This window comes from Pipistrellus kuhlii, unplaced genomic scaffold (assembly GCF_014108245.1).
Source record: "Pipistrellus kuhlii isolate mPipKuh1 unplaced genomic scaffold, mPipKuh1.p scaffold_m20_p_3, whole genome shotgun sequence".
Taxonomy (NCBI): Eukaryota; Metazoa; Chordata; class Mammalia; order Chiroptera; family Vespertilionidae; genus Pipistrellus; species Pipistrellus kuhlii.
Genome location: NW_023425529.1, coordinates 171,688,324 through 171,710,370, shown reverse-complemented (window position 1 = coordinate 171,710,370; position 22,047 = coordinate 171,688,324). Strand labels below are relative to the sequence as shown.

The following is a 22,047-nucleotide window of genomic DNA, read 5'->3' as shown; positions in this document are numbered from 1 at the left end:
AGTCTAATAGAAGCTCTGGTGGAGAGAGAGACTTCATGAGAAATAGAGTCCACTATAATTTTATTCAGTTTTAAAATGTTGCAGGTCTGTGCTGGCTTTGGCAGCACGTATACTGAAATTGGAATGATACTGAAATTGGAACAATACAGAGAAGATTAGCATGGCCCTTGCACAGATATGACACGGAAAATGAGCAAATGAAAATAAAATAAAATGTCACAGGTCCTTCCTTCCTTTTTATTTTGATTTATTTTTAAAATTATTATTATTGAAAATATTACATAGGTCTCCCTTTCCCCCTCATTGATCTCCTCCAGCTTGCCTCCACACCCATGCCCCATACTATCATCACCCGATTGTCTATGTCCATGGGTGATGCATATGTGCATACAAATTCTCTTCTCCAGGCAATCCATCTTCCCCGTTTTGAATTGAAGTGTAGATATTGGTATATTTTATTAAAATGATTTTCTGGAGTGATAAAATCGTTTTTTGCCTAAACAAGGAGTGAAACAAGCTCTTTGTTATTTCAGTGTTATGCTGAGATGTTAGATGGTGCTGCACTCCAGGGCAGCACTGTCTTGGTGCTCCCATGCTCTGGTTCACAGCAAGCTTGGCACTTCCTGTGGTCACTGGTGTGCACATTGGTTCCCAAATTAGAATGTAAGGCCTAGAGGGAAGGACTAGTTTGTGTCTTGTGTCTTCCTTCCCCTAACACAGTGGTCTGCAAACTCATTAGTTAACAGAGCCAAATATCAACAGGACAACAATTGAAGTTTCTTTTGAGAGCCAAATTTTTTTAACTTAAACTTCTTCTAAGGCCACTTCCTCAAAATAGACCTTCCCAGCCCATGGCATTTTGTGGAGGAGCCACACTCAAGAGGCCAAAGAGCCACATGTGGCTCAAGAGCCACAGATTGCCGACCACAGCCCTAACATATCATCACCCAGGTTCCTAGAGAGTATTTGTTAAATAGATATTAATAATGAGGTGATTATTTTATAGTGAGGCTACCACCATTTTTAAAAAGTTGTAGACATATATCCTTGTAAAAAAGCCCACCTAAATCTTAAATCATGGAAACAAATATTTAAATATTTTCAAAACAGAGTTAAAAAAAAACAAAAACAACCTTAAATAATATTTATTAGAGATTTTAAAACAATTTGAGAAGTACTTCACACACCGTATGCTTCTATTTTAAAAATTGCTGGCTTTTCTATCTGGAAGTTTTCTTCATTTTATAATAAAAGTTTATTTATGTGGTGATTTACAAGACTGTTTCACTTTAGATGGGATTATTACAAAATACCCCCAAACACCCATATTAACTGGTTGGTCGCTGTTCCACCCTGTGGTGCTGAAAAGTCAGTCACTTATTTGGGAATAAGGGAATGAATGTCACCATAGCATTAATAAGGTTGAGTTTTCTTTTATTATTACTAAGGATAATCATTATAATAAAGTAAATCATATTTTATTGAGCACCTTACTATGTGTCAGGTATTTTCATCTGCGAATAGATGAAATAAAACAATCCCATTTTACAGGTGGGAAAACTGAGGGGCTGAGACAATTTAATATTTATCAAGCTTATATAGTGGGAGTTGGTAGAAGCAGGGTTTCACTCCAGCACCTCTGACTTCATGTCCTGAGTTCTTTTCACCCACTGATAATAGAAGTAGAGCATGAAAGGAAAACCCTCAGAGGGCTCCTCTTATGACCTCAGTCTTGCTTTATTCTCCTGAAAGGGCAGGTGATCATTACAGCTAAGTTTGACAATGATCTTTTCCCCTAACGAGTTTACTTAGACCAAGTCAGTTTTATGAGTCAAGGTTCCTGAGTAAGGTACAAAAATATATACACATATTTGCTATGATAAAAGGCATAAAAACTAGAATGATTATATATTTATATAAATAAATTGCTTGCTTGGTACTTGGATAATTTTGAAGAAATACTATGAACGTCTCCACCTTCATCCTCTAGTACACACACTTTGGAGATGGAGGGAGAAGGCAGAGCATGTTATGGCAGATAAAAGGTGTATGTATTAAATATCTGGAACTCAGGTTATTAAAAAAAAAGAATAAATAGAATATATGATACATAACATCAGCTACTTCTTCCTTGATTTTGATGGATCTTAAATTTTGACATACAGAATAACAACCATAGATTTTTGTTTAAATTCCAGATTGATATGACAGATTATTTGATTTTAATAATTCCTGCAGTAAGTTCTCTTTCTTGTGTGTGTTTAGTTTGACTTCTTTTGTCAGTTTCCAGTGAAGATAGCACTCAACCGCTGCTGCATGCAGCCTTTTGTTGTACTGTGGTGTACATTCCAAGTGACTGACAATGATTAAACATAAGATGAAACTTGAATGACACTATCTCAAAATCTACTTAAAGCCATGACAGATATCTGTTTGAAGCAATAGATCCTTTTTGAGCACACAAAGAATAAGAAATTGTGACTTTTTTGTGAATGCATTTCCTTTTCTTTGAAATCAAATGGCAAAACTACCCATTTGTTCTGTATCACCAGAACAGTGATATGAATTTCTAAACAGGGTAGGCAATACAAATACACAGCTAATTATACTTGAACTTGAAATATGACAGTGTGTACCACACCTATTTTATACCAGTTGTAATTTTCCCATTTCTATACAGATACTATAGTGACTTAAAAAAAAAAAAGAATGCATAACTGTAATTAAAAAGCGAGCAGTCAAGATGGTGAAGACGCAAAGAATTAATTGGGATTATGCCTCTCCTTTCTGCATCGATGCGGAAGCTTGGTGATCTGAATTGTCTTGGGCTGTGAGCTAGGACTCCCTCCAACCCCCAAGGCTCTTTAACATTTGTTATTACTTAGCTATTTTATTTGGCAGGCATCCCTTCCATCTCATCTTCTAATGCACTGGCAAGGCTCCTATTGCCAATAGCTTAGAGTCTACTACTGCTAGGGTAAGCGGCATAGCCGAACATTCTAGCCTCTGCATCCTTCTAAATAATGCATCTGGTTTCCTGTAACTACATGAACCCTTAGACTTTGGTAGGCATGTCTTTGTTAGTCAGAGGAAAAAGAGTTGGGAGATGAACGATTAGGGAAATAGTTGTAGGCAGTTATTATCACTGATTAGGACCTGACTCCGTCATATATGCATTAATCACTGGGTTAATGCTAATGGAATGCTTATGATATTTGGGGTAGACATAAACAAGATATATAAAAAGAATATCTTTGCTGACTGAACTGCATGCTTAATTCAACATGGAAAAATGATCATCATGTTAAACTAGGATCTTTTGAATCTCTATTGTCCATAATTAGATCTAGTTTACTCCTTATTTTTAAAATGTCTTTTAGTTTGCACGGAGTTTATTGACTTTTTGGGAGTGTGCACACTTTTCCTTAGAACAATGGTGGGATATGAGTTAAATACCTAACACCCCGGGGAGATTGATGGCATGAAAGCCATCACTGGGCAGTCACATTATGACAGTGTTTGATATGAAAATTATGTCGTAAGGATAAAAAATTCAAATTGATTTAGATGTTGAATGAGAAGCAGGTTACTAGACCCTTTCATACTTTCATCAAATTTAATTGAAAGAAGGAAAAATCATGTTTCTAACTGGACAAGCAATGTTAATTCTGATTATTTTATTATGGATTTCTTTTAATTACCATCAACAGCACATTTCATGTATTTATGAAGATTGTGGCTTTTAACTTAAATTGTAAAACTTAAAAACATCTTTAGCTTTTACCATGTCAGTGATTTTGCAGATACAAAGTAGTTACCAAACGAATTCTGTCAAATAACTAATCCTTATTTCTTTGACTCATGTTGAACTTCTTCATTGATTAAACTAGTTTCTATAAGCAACCAATTATAAATTAAATCATCAGGTCTATATTTGTATGTATGTAATATAATTTTTTCTTTTGATTTTGACCACAATGTATTTTTTGTTTGTTTGTTTTGAAAGGTCAAAATGTCTGTGAAATTAAAACATTTCCTTAACAATTCAGGAAATTTGATTAACTATACTTTAAAATTGCATTGGCATCACCGACAAAAAAGAAGTCTTCAATTCACTATAAAGATAACACTGAAATACATTAATATTTGATTTGATTTATTTATTTTAACCTCCCCAACAAAGGCAATCAAACCAATAACTTTTTAAGAAAATAAACCAACTGTCAAATTACTACGCTAGCCTTGTCTGTTTTAGTGAGTTTTGTTTTGATGGTTACTGAGGATGGAAATAGATGGAATTTGTTTTATGCTTCTGGCTGTCCAACATTTCCAGAGGCCTCTAGACTAGGCATGGTCCCTCTGGAACTGAATCTCTGCATTCTTCTTCTATCACTAGTCAAAACAAAACACTATCAGAGGAAAACATTTTCATAACTGGATCCCGAGTGAAGGAAAAATCTCAGACACTTAGACATGCATATACAATAAACAGTGTTTTCTGACAGGCTCATTTTTTAAAGTCACTCCACAGTATGTCTTCCACATAAACAAAATTAATTATAAGACTATGGGCTCTCACTTTGAAAGAATTTGCATTTGTGCCAGACTGGCATTAGGAAAACTAAGTCCTCCATTAGAATTTGTAACCATGGAAGCAAGGACTCACTGTAGTATCTCTCTTTTTCTCTGCCTTGTTTTGGCCTGGTACTTAATAGATTCTTATTGAATAATTATTGAATGAATGAATGAATGAGTAAAGTTACCAAAGGAAGCATGGAGAAGATAAACTAAAACTGATGTGGAAAAATTGAGAATTAAGTCATATGTTTTAAAAAACTACATGGGAAATAAGTGACAGACAAAACATTAACTCATCAATGGCCAGACTTCTCTTTCCATTATAATTTTTAACTTGCTCTAATTTACAGTGTTTCCAGATATTGATTTAATTTATCTAAAAAATTTGAAAAGAAATTAAATTTTTCCACTCAACTCTGGGTTTAGGGCATGTCTTTCCTCCTCATCTTGTTCATAGTAGGATAAATCTACAGCAGAAAGACATCATACTGTGTAGTAACTTCAAGTTTTTTGATTCATGTACTTACTGTCAACATCATTAAATGGGTTGGTTTTTATCATGGCCAGAGGTAAGCCTCACATCATAATGAAGTGGGCCATCTATTGTTAGAGATTAAATTCTAGTGTTGCAAGAAGGTGCACTGTTCTGAGATGTAAAAGTTTCTGAAATAGAAATTGTGTTGTATATGTGAGCCTATGCATTACTATCATCATAATTGTTCTTGTTCTCTTCTCTTCTTCCTCTCTTCCCAACTTCAGTCTTGTTTGGGCCCAAGTACTGGAGAGCTAAAAAAAAAAAACAAACAACAACAACATTTTTATTGAATTTATTGGAGTACATTGGTTAATAAAATTATATAGGATTCAGGTATACAATTATATAATACAATACATTGTCTGTCTATTGTATTATGTTTTCACCACCCCAAGTCTTGTCTTTCATCAATATTTATCCCTGATACCTTCTATCTCATTTTTATGTTGTCAATGACCTTTTTTTCTTTTTAAAGACTTCCATTGGTATACTTTTACAGTATAATTCTCAAGAAGAAAAACAAGGTGCTGGTAGGGGAGATTATAAAGAAGGAAGGACTGATATAACTATTCTACTTGCCACAATGTCCAACCTGCTCTGTTTTTCACAGTCATTCCTCTCTTCTACTTTCCAAAATGACTCAGATCTTACCACTCTCAAAATTTGATTCATGCCTTCCTCTCAGCAGATGGCCTTACTTAGTACTTCAGACAGAAAAGAGACTATAGAATGGAACTTCTTTTATCTTCCTGCTATCAAATCTATAAGCCCTAGCACAATGTCTGTGAGATAAGTAGCCACTTAGTAAACATTTTTTTATGCATGTGGATGGAAAGCTAGATAAATTAACATATATCTTGAGTCTTTAGAAATAGTGGCTATTTTTATTATATATATGACAGTGACCTTAAATATGAAATCTACTACTTTTGAGAAGCAGGCCATCCTGGGGATTTGTATATTTTACCTGCCAGAATGTGAGATGAAGTTCGTTTAAATGCTGAGCAGCAAATTTACAAATCAGTTGCTGCATGCTGGCTGAATTTCAATAATACCATTTCATTTTGAGGTGGACAACTCAAGCATTTAGTCTTGATTTTTTCACAACTATTTACCACTGGAGTAATTATTTTGTACCTATTCAGACAGCCATGGGGGTTATTTTAAAACCACCTGATTCTAGAAGTACAGCTAACTCTGAGCCTGAGATGCCTAAAAAAGTGTTGCCTTTTCATTGCACTTTTATCTCTCTTTTAAATTTCAGAAATATCTACCTGCTGTTCTTTTGCATCACCAAATGCTTAGGTACCCTGGAAAATTGCTTAAGTATAATATTTCTTTTTCTTAATTTATTTATTGTCTAAAGTTTTCCATGTCTCCTTTTTCTCCGATTGACCCCCACCCCCAGCCATTCCCACCCCACACAAGCCCCCACCATGGCAGTGTCTGTGTCCATTGGTTATGCTAATATGCATGAATACAAGTCCTTTGATTGCTCTCTAACCCCACCCCTCCCCTGACATTTGTCTCTGGATCTGTTTTTATTCATTAGTTTATGTTGATCATTATATTAGTGAGATCTTGTGATATTTATCTTTCTCTGGCTGGCTTATTTCACTTAGCATAATGCTCTCCAGTTCCATCCATGTTGTTACAAATGGTAAATGTTCCTTCTTTTTTATAGTGGCATAGTATTCCATTGTGTAGTTTTACCACGGTTTTTTAATCCACTCATCTGCTGATGGGCACTTAAGTTGTTTCCAAATTTTAGTTATTGTAAATTGTGCTGCTATGAAGATAGGGGTGCATATATCCTTTCTGATTGGTGTTTCTGGTTTCTTGGGACATAGTCCCAAGAAGTGATATTACTGGGTCAAATGGGAGTTCCATTTTTAACTTTTTTTTTCTTTAAATATATATTTTATTGATTTTTTTACAGAGAAGAAGGGAGAGAGTTAGCTAGAAACATCGATGAGAGAGAAACATCGACCAGCTGCCTCCTGCACACTCCCCACTGGGGATGTGCCCGCAACCAATGTCCATGCCCTTGACCAGAATTGAACCTGGGATCTTTCAGTCTGCAGACAGATGCTCTATCGGCTGAGCCAAACCGGTTTTGGCCATTTTTAATTTTTTGAGGAAATGCCATACTGTCTTGCATTCCCACCAGCAGTGTTAGAGGGTTCCTTTTTCTCCATATCTTTGCCAGCACTTGTCGTTTGTTGATTTGTTGATGATAGCCATTCTGACAGTGTGAGATAGTATTGATCACAGTAGATCCTTTGGCTTTCAGGGTGTGAATGGTTAACAATAATTTAACTTTTGATATACTCACTCACATTTTTTTTCCTTGGAGTCTTTTGTAGGTTAAAGGGAAGAATGAGGGGATCCTTTTGGATGACTTTGATATTGATCAGTATAGACTGCAGTAAACATTTGGAAAGTCAGGGTGGCAAAAAAAAAGGGGGTGGGGCTGAAATCAGGTATTTAATCTTGGGTGAAGAGGACTTAACCTAAAAATGAGTTGTCTGACCTCCAGTGACAGTGATAGCAAAGCCTCAAAGAAGAATTTTTGAGAAACACTTCTGAAGATTTATGTTTCATTTGAGAAGGCTGTTTGAAAGCCTTCTGAACCATTTCAATTAAGCTTTCCTTCTTATGAGAGGTATATGGGGGCAGAAAGAAGCATCTGGTTGAAACTCTGCACTGCAGTGATATGTAAAAGAAGTATTTTTTCTGGTAGGTTAAATTACTCCGCAGGCCTATTGCTGTCAGTATCGTGATTTAGTTAAATACAGATGCTTTTAGAGGGGCTTTGTACTGCATCATAAATATTTACTAGTTTTATAAGATATCTGTAGGCATAGCTGGGTGGGAAGAACAGCTGTGGAAAAGCTCAACCTCTATCTACATCAGAACCTTTGGCCTTATTGTGTCCCCAGACCAGTTGACCATTGGAAAAGATATTGTCAAGATGGGGATGACATTAACAATAAAAATATTCTGTTTTTTTTCCAACAGAACGAAGCTTACTGTCTAACCTTTCTGATTTTGTTAGTAGTGTGAATTTTACAAGTTTCCTCGTCACATTGTTCATAGGTGTGTCCCCTAATGATTAAAGTATAGCATTAAAAAAATCCCTTCTCAATAAATAAATGGTATGGAGGGAGGGATCAGGAAAAGGTCTTAGATTTTCTGAGGCAACTAATGGTTTATCATATCAAGATACTTCACTGTCATTTGATAATGGTTCTGATTATATGGATCTTATATTCTTAATATAATATTAACATTCATCTTAAAAGTCAATGTCTTGAGTTCCAGTTGCTGAGAAGGGATCATCAGACCACCGTCTCCATATCTGGAATTTCTGGCCCTTTTCTCTTTGCCTTAAATTCGGGGGTCTTTTATGAATAATCAAAAGCAGCAAAAGCCAATGCTATCAGGCCAGCGTTTTAAAATGAGAAAAAGAGATGAAAAAGAGAGGTTTGACACTACTCAGTTTCAAGATTATATTATTCAAGGCTTAAGTGAAACTGGTACTGATTTGGAAGCAGTAGTAGTTTCATGATGCTTCTGAAGCAAAACTTAGTTATTGCCGATACACAGAAACACTCTTTGACGTTGTGGTGGCTGGGGGAATGCTGGTCCCAGGTGGTACACTGGCGATGACATGATGCGTACAGATGTCTGTGTGTTATCACAAGAAGACCTAGAGACCATGCAAGCATTTGCTCGTTTTTTGTTTTTTTTTTAAACAAGTTAACCAGGTGCTACAAATACCTGGAGAAAGCTTTTGAAGATGAAGTGAAAAAGCTGTTGCTGTTCTGAAAGGGTTTTTCGAAGTTGGAGAGGAACAAATTAGCTATGTTGACTGGTGTTCTTCTGACTAACGAAACAGTGCATCCATTCCTAATAGCCTTTATAATGAGAACTTGGTTAAAGAAGGGGTTTTAGCAGCTTTTGCTGTAAAGCACTTTAAGTCATAGAAAAATGAGAAGAGAAAAAACACATCAATACAGTAGCTTCAAGTTTTTGGAAAGTCAGCATGGATAACAGACTGATAGAATTTTTTCCTGCCAATAAACAAAGCGTTGATTACTTCACAAAGTATTTCACTAAGGCAGGTTTAAAAGAGCTTTCGGAATATGTTCGGAATCAGCAAACCATAGGAGCTTGTAAAGAACTCCAGAAAGAGTTTCAAGAACAGATGTCCCATGGTGATCTATTTAAAGATATAATTTTGTATGCCAATGAGGAGATAAAAAAAACAACAACATCCCAGAACCAATTGTCATTGGATTTATCTGGTCCACTATAATGAGCACCATGAAATGGAACAACAAAGAGGAGCTTGTAGCAGAGGAAGCCAACAAACACTTGAAGCAATACAGCCCTCTCCTTGCTGCCTTCACTACTCAAGGTTAGGCTGAACTGACTCTGTTACTGAAGACTCAGGAGTATTGTTATGATAACATTCACTTCATGAAACCTTCCAGAAAACAGTGGTGCTTTTTTATAAAGCTGAAGTCCTGAGTGAGGAGCCCATTCAGAAGTGGTACCAAGATGCACGTGTTGCAAAGGGGAAAGGTGTCTTCCTTGAACAAGTGGAAAAGTTTGTGGAGTGGCTCAAAAATGCTGAAGAGGAATCTGAGTCTGAAGCTGGAGAAGGTGACTGAATTTTGAAACTACACCCTCAGTAAAGCAAATGAGAGTTGTAGATAATATGTCATGTCTCATGTGTCCTGGTTCTTACATCTTCCTACCTCCCTATGTCAAGCATGATATAAGGGCTTTCATGGCAAATTTTATTTTAACTGTTTCTATGGTTACTGAAAATGTTGGGTTTAGTTTCTAAAACCATGTTTTAAGGAGCTACAGGAGCTGTAGATTTGAATCTAATGTTGCATTAGCATTTTCAGTTATCTTCTACCTCCTGTATTTTCTACTGTAATAATGTAATTTAAGGCCTTCCACAATGAACAGTTCATTTTTTTCCCAGGGTTTTCTATATAAACAGTTTTCAAGATATGGTTTGGTTAAAAATAATTTGTTTTAAAAATTTTGTCTGCAAATTAAACTCTAAAAGTATCCAAAGTCTCAAAAAACATAACAAAACAAAAGTCAGTTTCTTAAAGTAAGAGTAGTAGGAGAAGATGGGTGGGGATGGGGCATGTAGTGGAGGGTGGAAGAGATGTAACCTTGTGCAGGTTGTTAAATGTGGAATTGGTGTATTTTGTGGGGAGGGACATTGGCTAAGGAGTTTTTAATAATAAAACTTACTACAGTAGATTAAGATGGGTTCTCTGCCCTGTATGGTGACCAGAAATAGCCATGAAAAATTGTTTTTCAAAAGGTTTATCAGCATATTATTATAGAACTTTTAAACACACAGAAAAGTTATATGAATTGTATAGTAAACAACTTAAGCCCACTACCTAGATTTTACACTTGACATTTTGTTTTATCACATATTAGCTATCCATCAACCTTTTTTATGTTTCATGCAATTTTAAGTAAGTTGCACTCCTGAGTGCATTTCCCCCCCAAATATCCCAGTATTCATGATCTATTTATTTTATTATATTCTCTAAGAGAATATATATGTGAAGGATTAGGCTAACAAATAGAATATAGGTTCCTCTGAAGTGAGTCATCATATTTGGACCTGGCATTTTCTAGTCATGATATTTCAGAGCAGAACCCAGTCATCAGCAGCTTTCTTTTTCTATTCCTGACAATCCCTCCTTCCTGTGCCAGTCTTCTATTTCTCCAAATTAAAAGAAGAAGGCACCTTGACTCACCAATTCTCAGGTATTAGCAATTCCTGATGCTGTGTATTTTTGAACCTCTGCAATGATGTGAGGCTGATTTCTATTTCGGGTTAACTGTCCTGGACTTGTGCTCCCTCCCATCCACTAGAGTCTCTTTATCCCATTCATTCCCATATAAGCATAAAGCTCACTGTAATGTTTCAATTGTTTAATTTCTGATCTCCAACCTGTTCTCAATGAAAGTTATGGGGCTCAACAGCCCACAATCTGTGTGTCCCCTCACTGTGATGAAATGTTGTTGAATAACTGACTTCAAATGTGAATATTAGTCTCTGAATAACATTCAGGAAAAAGGTCCGAATGTTCTGCAGTATTGTGACCAAAAGCAGTCATGGTAGCATTAAGTAAAATAAACTTTCAAATAGACAGTCACAGTAAAAGGTCAAAGTGAGATATATCTAGTCCCAGTAGTTAGAGTGTCCGCCCTGAGACAGATGCATGATGGGTTCAATTCCCAGTCAAGGGCACATACCTTGATTGCAGGCTCCATCCATGGCCCCATGGTGCGTGTGCAGGACACAGCTAGTAAATGCGTCTTTTCACATAGATGTTTCTCTCTCTGTCTCCCTCCTTCCTCCTACTCTCTCTCTAAAGATCAATGGAAAAAAGAAAGTGAGATATATCTACAGACATAATCCATGGTAGTAGTGAGAGAAAATCTAAACTGGCCACTCTACTATTCCTTTCTATCTAATTGGCGGAATGTAAACAAAGAGCTTTCTTTTGTAGAAATGAATTGAAAGGGGAGGAGCAATAGACATGAATTATACTCATGATTCTGAAATAATGTTCATGTGGCTCCAGGAATATTATTTTTACCCTCTGGGACACTTTTTCTTTTTGTATAAAATAAAATTTATGGGTAAGACCTATTCTATTTACCTCCAACATTCAGTCAGTGAAAAAAATTAATTGTTTTTGAGATTATAGTTTTTGTGTTGAATCTTTGTGTTGAATCTAAATTCTTTATTTTCAAATAATTTCTGAAATAGAAAGGAAAGGAAATAAACAGTCATTCTTTTTAAAAAAATATATTTTATTGATTTTTTTATAGAGAGGAAGTGAGAGAGAGAGAGAGTTAGAAATGTCAATGAGAGAGAAACATTGACCAGCTGCCTCCTCCACACCCCCTACTGGGGATATGCCCGCAACCAACATATATGCCCTTGATCGGAATCGAACCTGGGACCTTTCAGTCCGCAGACCGATGCCCTACCATTGAGCCAAACCGGTTTCAGCTAAACAGTCATTCTTAAGTAATTCTGATAGGAAGGTTTGAATTGGAGGTCAAATCATATGATATTTTTATCTTTCAGCTTTCACATTTGTATTTTTAAAGGAATTAAAAGTATAACAATGCAGAAAAAGTTTCCATCCTTTGGACTGGGAAATAGCAGAAAAATATGAGGTTGCCATTGGATTTTAAATAGATTCTTCATGTCTCTGAGCATCAAAAGGCTGTGCCCTTACAATAGTATTGTAGGTTGGATGACTCACTCAGAATGCCAAATCAGTGCTGGAGACTGGAAATGTACTCCTCCATTTTTTCCCTTTGGTGCAGCCTTATATTTTTATTTTTTCAACAAAAGGTAGAGAGAACTGTGTAGCCTCTAAGGAAAATGTAAATCAGACTAACACATTTCTACTAAAAGCATTTGTAATAGTGATATGCTGTACTATGCACTGCATTTCTGGATTAATTTGGGGACCAGTTTATAGACTCAGCTGACAAGCAATTGAACTCTAAAGGAATAGCTAATGCCTGAGTATAAATCAAGTTCAATTCCTTCCATTTTAAAAACTTTATGGAATTTGTATTAAACTAGCATTGATTATCAGAGGCAGTTTTCCTTTATTTTTCATTTCTTTTTCTGCATCAAAGTACAGCCTTTATTTAAATGAGATTATACATATACATGCACACAAAAGTCCAAATTACTCCTTGTACATTTGCTGTATGTCTTGAGGGTAAAATAAACAGACAAATTCTCTCTAAGTTGTGCTGCCTTGTGCTGTGAACTTAACTTATAGTTGTGAATATTAATGAAACAAAGCAACTGTATTTGTTTAATGTAACTAATACATATATTGCTCTAGTCAATATTATAAAAGGCCATCCATTTATACAACATCAGAATAGTTACTATAAAGGTAATTTTCCTTCCAATTTTTCTCCTTTCTGTTATTCAAACACGCAGAGCAATTTAACATTATTTGCATTTATTCACATGAGTAAAATTCTAACTGAAGAACCCATATCTTTAAGACATTTTCACATAATTTACACATCCCCCTTTAGTTGAGTTTCCATATTGATACATTCACTCAACAGTACTTACTGTGTGCCAGACATGTCCTACGTAGTGGAGATATAGTGATGGAAACAGACATAGTTCTTGCCTTTATGGAACTTGCTTTCTGGAGGTAAGTTTATCACATGTTTCATAACAAAGCACACTGTAGAGGAAATACTGATAATTCAGAAATACTGCCACTTTCCTCCATCCTTTGCTCATAATTCTAGTAATTCCTAAATAGGCAATGGATGGAGTTGAACAATGAGAAATAATATTTAAACTATCTAAAATGGCATAGTTATAAACCTTCCTCATTTTTTCATAAAACTGTTTTGAATTGAAACTCTCAAGGACATATCACTTTGTTATTTTTTATTTGTACTTGGAAGTTTCTTGAGATGCAGTATTGCATCAGCAACATCAATCACTTCAGAGTTCATAATTAATCATTGTCAGGGATTTAATGCCACGTGGCCTACTGAGATTTTGTAGAAGGGCAGCTTACACATAAAAAAGTCTCATTATTTTAGTGCAGTCCACTCATAAAACTAGTCATATAGGACATGTTTTCCTTTTAAAATTAAGTGTGGGAGAAGCTGAAGCTATGATGCATATCCAGTTAATTTTTATTATTGACTTGGAATTCACTTAACATAAAATTATCCATCTTAATGTTAACAATTTATTCCATTTATCACAATTGTCATGCAACCACCATCTCCATCTCATTCCAAAAACATGCCCAGTATAATTTTAAAAGAAAAGTGACTTGTAAAATTAAAAATAAAATAAACAGTAGCTGCTTATAACCAATGATTTTACTTATGGGGAATGAGAAATTAGTAAGTTCTCTCAAGTAAAGTAGACTCTTCATAACTATCACATTTAATAAAAATATCTTCCTATATAAAACTCTCACATTCTCATCTTTTAGATCATTTACTGTATCTTGTGCTACAAGGTATCTGAACTCATAAAGAACACAATGTGCTAGAGTGAATTGGTCATCTTTGTACAAAATGAGAGCACAGACCCACAGTCAATATCAAACATTTAAAACAGCGTCTCACAAAATAATTTAAAAAATATATGTATTTTATTGATTTTTTTACAGAGAGGAAGAGAGAGGGATAGAGAAACATCGATGAGATCAACTGCCTCCTGCACACCCCCTACTGGGGATGTGTCTGCAACCAAGGTACATGCCCTTGACCAGAATCGAACCTGAGACCTTTCAGTCTGCAAGCCAATGGATACTCTATCCACTGAGCCAAACCGGTTTCAGCACAAAATAATTCTTAAAATTAAGTCAAATTGTCTTCTCTGAGTAAATTTTCACTGGGTAAGAATAAGATATAATCAGAATCTTGACTAAGCCTCAAAGTAGGGAGTAAAATACCTGTCCACTAAAGTGAAATGAGTTTCATCTCACCCCTTTAAAATTATGTATAATGTAGAATGTCAAAGACCACATTGATTAGGTTTACCCTCAGAAAACTTTTCTGGTTAGCCAATGAGAGAAGAATTATAGAAGAAAAAAAAAGAAACAAGAAACAAACAAAAAAAAACCAGTTAAATTCTGGGTTATTCCCAAGTTTTCATCCACTGATAAGATCTGTAATGATTGAGTTAATCATAATTGGGGTAACTGAGTTTCACTAGAACAAGATACAATCATGGAAGGCTTATTTTGGATCAATCAGAAAAATTTTATAGGATGCATTGGGACTGGACATTAAAATATCTGAAGAAATGGGGGAGATTATAGAAGGTATTTTAAATAGGCAGATGGTATGAAAAATATCTTGCCAATTTATTAGAAGTGGCATCATCTATATAATTCAATCTCAATGAAAATAAAACCAAATAAAATGTATTGAAGAAATAGCATAGCTCTAGGTTTGGGACAACTAGGTATTGATAGATCCGACCTTCAAAGAATTGTGTTCTTCAGTCCTATATACAAGACATATTTAAATAATAACACCAACTGTGAAGATAAGCCCCAATAATGTAATGGTTAGGACATGCTGAGTCTGTGACTTGGAAGCAAGAAGGGCTCCAGGGACTTGGGCTGGAGGTTAGTTTTCAGATGGGTGGGAAGAGGCAAAGGGATCATCCATTAGCATACTCTGTCCTCTCTCTTTCTCATTGGAAGCAGCACATTTCTAAGGTTACCTTTAGGTCCTTCCTGAAGGTTTCTTGTGAAATCATGATTTCACAATTCATTAGCAAATAAATCATTGTAAGTTCTACATAGTCATCTCCAAAGATTGTCATCCCAAAATAAAATTACTGCTATCATTGTGGCATTAGATACCCCAAAGTAAATTCTACTTTTTCAGCCATAAAATTTAGGAGCAAGGATAAACTTCTTCAGGGATAAATATTTTCAGAGTGAAATAGCCAAAATACTAGGGAAAAAATAAAAAAGAGAAAAGAAGTTTGAATAATATGGTCAAAAGCAAAATGGCTTTATCAGCCTCTTTCATCTGATGGAGCTATGCTAAATACTTCTGATAATAGAATCCATAAAATTCTTGCAGAACCAAAGAGCTTAGTTTGAATTGAGGTAGCAGAGGAATTTGAATATCTTTTATCTGATGATATAATGGACTTTTTCTTCAGAGAAGCTGGTTTAGAAAGAATCTGGAATATTATGTAAGTGAATCAGAAATAGTGTTTTTGAAAAGTCAATTATCTTTATTACTTTGTCTGCTCTTGACTTGGATTGACGTGCTAATATTTACTCTCTTATCTTCTATGGTAGATTATTTGATTCTTTGCCCCTCGTCCATAAAGATGTATTTGTCCCATCCTTGAATCTCAAGTGACACTGTGACTGCTTAACCAGTAGGATGCAGTGGAAATAACCTGTGTCGATTCCAGATCAAGACTTTAGGAGGCCTGGTAGCTTGCACTTCCTCCCTCTAGGAATGCTTCCTCTCAGAACCCAGTTGCCACACTGTGAGAAGCACAGCCACTTAGAGAGGCCACATGTGGGTGCACTGTCTGCCAATCCCAGCTGGGCGCCCAGCTGACATCTGGCATCAGCTGCCAGTTGTGTGTGAGCCATCTTCAATGTTTCAGCCCAATTGCATCTCTAGCTGTTTCAGCCCCAGCTGCCATCAAGTGGAGCAGAAGAACCACTCAGCTGAACCCAGTAAACCTGCAGTCTAGTAAGATAATATACAATGGTTGATATTTCTGGACAGTTTATCTCATAGCAATACAGAACTGAAATAGCTTTCCAAAGAAAATCCTCAAACTGGGACTGCTGAAGAGTTCATTTCATCTAAACTATAAATAGATAATATTTAAATGGCCTGTGTTTAATGCTTACAATGTCTGAAAATCAGCAGGCAAAAATTTAGAGGGCTATTATTTTGGAAACCAGGTGACTTTAAGTTTGTTTACTAGTTACATTGAGGTCATGGCTATTTCAGTGTTTCACTTTCTGGTTTGCTTATTCTCCCATTGATGTGATAGGTAAGCAATACATAATCACATGTGTTCTTTTGATTAAAAAAGAGATGCAATATTTTTCATCAGAAATAGCATGAGTCAGACTTGCTCAGATCTTGATCCTGTACCTTAAATAGCTCTGTGTCCACGGCCAAGTGACCTAAGCTGCCTCAGTCTGTTAATAGGTACTGTACAGGATTTGTGATGATAAAAAAAAAAAAAAAAGACAATGAATGTTAAGAACCAGGTAGAGTTCCTGGCACAAAGATGGAGCTCAAAAAATGTAACTTTTGTTGTTATGAAGGAGGTGGTAATATGGTTTTTAAAAGGTAGTAAAAAATTGTCTCTTGTTCATTTTTAAGGAGTCATTGAAATAGGATTGAAGTCTAAAGAGTTATATTGATATCTCTTTGCATTTCTTCCTACTAACAGGCATGTTTTATCTGAAAGGAATTCTGATCCCATATACACTACCCTTCCTCAAATCATTATTGCTCAAGAGGATTTGATAAAGGGTTAAAGGCAACTTCTGGCTCCTATTCTCAAGGACAGAACTCAAGGAGAATTCCTTTTATTCTTTACATGCTGTCCTACTCCCTTTCCTCCATTATAGTCACCTTCCATTTTGGTAGGAAACAACGTTATAGGATGCAGGCTTTCTGCAAGCTGATCTGAGCTTCTATAGATGCTATAGGGGTCAGGTCCATGGACACATGCCACAGTCTGAGTAGTGTAGTCCAGGAGAGAGCACAGCTGTGCCAGCCCACAGGTCTGTCTGTTTTGTTCTAGCCTATGTATGATACGTTGTTTTCCTTTGTTAAATGCTGAGTATCTTTGATATTACAGCTAGTGCTTATTAATATCTTTGTCTGATATGTATGTTTGATCCTAATGGTTAAGGAGAGGTGAGTAGTTGTTATTTGGGCAAATTAAGGACCACTTTTCTTAACTACAGGTTACTATAATTGATATTTTTTTCCCTGTTTGACTTGGGCTATCTGAATCCCATTTTGGTCTTTGAAATTTAGATGACCTTGTCTGTGGATGAAATGCCAATCTATTATACTTGAGTGAAATATTGGTTGGAGGTAGAATTGAGGAGTTAAGTGCCACCTTTTTAGCCTGAGTGATATTTAAAGGAATTATAAATTACCCTAACTTAGTATAAGCAATTCATTGCTTGTATTGGTTTTGAATATTTACATGAATATTGATAATTAAAATCTTAATACCTTTCAGTATGAATACTGTAAATGCTTCAATATAGATTTTCAATGAAGTGAAATTTCATTTCTATTGCTAGAATAGAATCCTTAAGAAAATTCTCACTACTTTCAAATCAAATAGTTAAAGCTAGAAATTAAGCATAAGAATTATTTTAAGACACCAGTTACTGGGATATAAGTGCAGGTTATGTACAGGTGAACTATAGGATAGCTCATTTTGCTCATAAGCTTGTCATAGTCATAATCATGGTTATTTAAATTGGTTTGGGCATTTAAATAATTGTGGCTGTTAGCTATATTACTGAAAACACATTTTAAGATGTTATTCTTCTTCTAACTATAATTATGGACTAATTTCATTTTGAAAGAAATAATAATATTCTAATTCCATGCCCACTTAAAAGCTGAAAAATAATCTGAAGCAGTGAAGATTGCACTACACAAAATTGAATGTGCTTAAAGCGGATTTTCTCAGGACTCAAGCCTTAAATGTTATTGCTCCATATGATGGTTACATAATATAGATTTAGAGAGCATTTTTAAGTCTCCTGTTGACATAGGTGAGCAACATGCTTCCTTGGAAACCATTCACCGTCCAGTCACAGCACAGCGTAGGTTAAAGGGCCAGATGCAAACGGTGTGCATTGATGTGCAATGATCGGCAAGTTCAGGGGAGCCTATCTCTGTTAAGGATAGTGCATCTCTTTTGGTCTCTTAAGGACTGCTGTCTAAAAAAGGGGAAAAAATTAGCATTGAAACTATCTAAGGTAAAACTATTGAAACCTAACCCCAAAAGGCATGCTCTCTCACACACACACAAAAAACTCTTCTTAGCTCTTGCAGTGCAGTTATAGCCATGGACATGTGGTATACATTACCTCGCCTAGGGAATTCAAACCCCCGCAGTGTGGAGTCACAGTGAAGGCTAATTTCAGAATGAAGTATTAGCCTTTGCTCCCTGGGTAACTCTGTTACTTACCAGTGTTTCTTATTAGCTTGACTAGGGCTGCTGTGGGTGGGACAGGGAAATGGTAATTTAAAGGGGACCGGAGTTAGGATTATATGTATATACTCTCCCCTGCCCCGCAGCCCCCCTCCTCCAGCACACACTCAGCACTTTGCACCTGGCATTGCAGAGACTCACACCATCTTTATGCAAAGGACTGCAGGCAGAGCTGTCCATGGTTAGCAAAAAACATCCTAACTGTTGGTTGAAAATCCGGTAATAGCAGTCCTCTGTGGTGAACAAAACTTATTAGAGGGCTGGGGAAGGAACGCGAGCTCTCAGCAGCAGGCAGGAGAGATTGCTGTTGCAAAGCTCACCTCTCTGGGGAGGAATCAGATATCAGACTTTGCCAAGCCTCAGGTCCAACCCATAAGGTCCCACCTACAGCCTCCACCCTATCCCAGCTTTGTTAGATTGCTAGCATTGATTGCTGGCTTTTCTCTGACCCTACCGTGGGTGAAGGAAAGAGCCAGCAAGACTGAAAGCAAACAAGGCAGGGGGGTTGGGGGGGTGGAAGACTGGGGCGGTTTTTGCAGAGAAAAAGAGAAAAAGAGAAGGGGTGGGGGCCATGGGGATGAAGCTTAACTGGTGCCTGCCTGCTTCTCTTTGATTTGATGGCCTTTATTCCTTCTAATTGGATAACATAGGAAGTCACTGGCAGTCCTGTGCGGCTGGGGATCCTGATTTTACTCAGCCCAGCCAGCAGCTCTGGAGTGCGCATAGAGGAGGCTGTGGGGGTTGGGAGAGGAGGGAGAGAAAAAAAAAAAAGAAAGAGACAGAGAGAGAGAGAGAGAGAGAGAGAGAGAGAGAGAGAGAGAGAGAGAGAGAGAGAGAGGAGAGACCGTCTTTGGAAGAGGAGGGGAAAGGAAGAGCAAGAGACTCTGAAGCAAGGGAGAGCAGCAGAGGAAGAAAGTGAATGAGCGCTCCAGAAGCACAAAGAGGAGTGGTTGGGGGGTGAGGGCGGAGGCAGGGCGGGGAGGGGAGTCACCGCCCCTCCTGGCCGCACTCTTCCCTTCGGTCCCCTGCGAGGATGCTGCTTGCAGTGATGCTCCGAGGGCAGGCACCTGCTGCTCTATAATGATTCAGCCCCGCTCCGCCGTCGCATTAACACTACAGGATGCTGTTGCTACTGTCACTGCTGCCTCTCCTGCCGCCACCGCTGCTGCCGCCGCCGCCGCCAGCGCTGGTCCTGCTTCTGCTCCTACTTCTCCTGCATGACAGTTGCTTTCTCCATCCAAGCGGAGACCAGCTTCAGATGCTCGAGGTGAGGAACATGCCTTTCAGTCTGGGCTACTGGTTTACTTAATCCACCCACCGTCAGCTGGGTTTTCTATTCTGGCCCCTGTCCGCTGGACCAGCCGGGATGGTTGGGAGAAGCATTTAAAAAGAACTGCCAAAGTGGCCCCCAACACAGCAGTAAAGAATTACATTATACTTTTAGTTGGTAGTTGCTAGAGGCTTTCCTCTCCCCCCTCCGCCTTCCTGCCTCCTGAACTCCTCTTTGCTTGTGATAATGGCCTTGGACTTGGACGACTTATCGATTTCCCCCTGTAAGATGCTGTCTCATTTGGTTGGGGGGGGCTCTGCATGGTAATGGACCGTGAGAGAGGCCAGGCCTTCTGGAGGTGAGCCGATGGAGATCTATTCCCCAGACATGTCTGAGGGGGCCCCCGAGAGGTCCTCCAGCCCCTCCACTCAGCTGAGTGCAGACCCGTCTCTGGATGGGCTTCCGGCCGCAGAAGACATGCCAGAGACCCAGACTGAAGACGGGAGAAGCCCCGGCCTGGTGGGCCTGGCCGTGCCCTGCTGCGTCTGCCTGGAAGCCGAGCGCCTGCGGGGTTGTCTCAACTCGGAAAAGATCTGCATTGTCCCCATTCTGGCCTGTCTGGTCAGCCTCTGCCTCTGCATCGCCGGCCTCAAGTGGGTCTTTGTGGACAAGATATTTGAGTATGACTCCCCCACCCACCTTGACCCTGGGGGGTTAGGCCAGGACCCTGTTATCTCCTTGGATCCAAGTGCTGCCTCAGCGGTGTGGGTAGCATCTGAGGCATACACTTCACCTGCCTCCAGAGCTCGGTCTGAAACCGAGGTGCGAGTTACACTGCAAGTGGCCGATGATGCTCTGGCGTCCTCTGAAGCGTCCTCGGTGCCCACCCCGAAGAACCATGTTTTCGCCTTCTCTTTCTTGCCGTCCACTGCACCGTCCTTCCCTCCCCCCACTCGGAACCCTGAGGTGAGAACACCCAAGTCAGCAACTCAGCCACAAACAACAGAAACTAATCTCCAAACTGCTCCTAAACTTTGTAAGTAGAGAGAGAGAGATGGTGATGACTAAAGGCCAGGGGGTGGGCTCAAGGTCCTACAAAATGTTCTCCAGAGCATGCAGCTGCTTTCTTTTCTTCTCTGCGCTCTAATTGCATGGTTTGGTCTAAACCTATCATGTGACTGGGATGCTTCGGGTGGCGTTGAAGAGATGAGTAAAAAGATCTGGCAAACTGCTGGCATGAATCAGTGCTCTCATAGCAACTCCTTCTAGCTGGATTGTGAAATCTGGGGTGGGGGGGGGCAAACTTTAGCATCTTCAGGACATGCTTGAATATAACTTAAATTCAGTTTATTTCTAACGTTTTTTGAGATTAAAATATCAGATCATCATTTATTCATGTAAGTGTGACTACCATAGAGCAGTGAGTATGATGTTATGTCTTTCTTTCCCCCATAGCATCTTCCCGTTATCTCTCTTCACCTTTCAGTTCCCCTCTGCCTCTCAGCAATCCCCATCCCCATCTCTTCTTCCTTAACTACATCTCCCCATGTCTGTAGTTCAGTCGGTTCTTCCCAGATACTGCATCAAGTCTTTAGACATTCACAGTGCTCACCTCTCACTGCCATCGGATGATTGGGGTCCTACCCAGATTGTAGTTTTGGTTACTGGGCACTTAAGAGGGGCAGCCTTATTCTATTCAAGACATAATACAATCCTGCATGAAAGTATTTCCCCAGACTGCTGTTGTCCTCTGTAATCAAATGTTTAAGTAGCGTCCTTGGCGGTCATTACAAAGTCCGAGGCCCATTAGTAAGAGACGCCACTGTCAGGCATGTGCCA

General features: G+C 38.1%; 1 protein-coding gene, 1 non-coding gene and 1 pseudogene across 17 annotated transcripts in view; all 3 read left to right on the top strand.

Moving 5' to 3' along the window:
* NRG1 (neuregulin 1) overlaps positions 1-22,047 on the top strand; it is a 955,286-nt gene that overhangs the window by 824,513 nt on the left and 108,726 nt on the right. The window contains exon 1 of one of the 16 annotated variants that reach the window (XM_036458260.2): positions 19,815-21,244. The exons of 12 other annotated variants lie outside the window; for them this stretch is intronic. In XM_036458260.2, coding sequence (XP_036314153.1) covers positions 20,575-21,244 — 670 coding nt within the window. In that variant the 5' untranslated portion in view covers positions 19,815-20,574. Of the gene's footprint in view, positions 1-19,814; positions 21,245-22,047 lie in introns of those variants that run through there. 3 more of the 16 variants (XM_036458262.2, XM_036458253.2, XM_036458254.2) reach the window with 3 other exon arrangements.
* On the top strand, positions 109-212 carry LOC118731006. Its single transcript, XR_004991717.1, has one exon. It is a non-coding gene; the product is annotated as a U6 spliceosomal RNA (small nuclear RNA).
* LOC118730351 lies at positions 8,475-10,150 on the top strand (annotated as a pseudogene).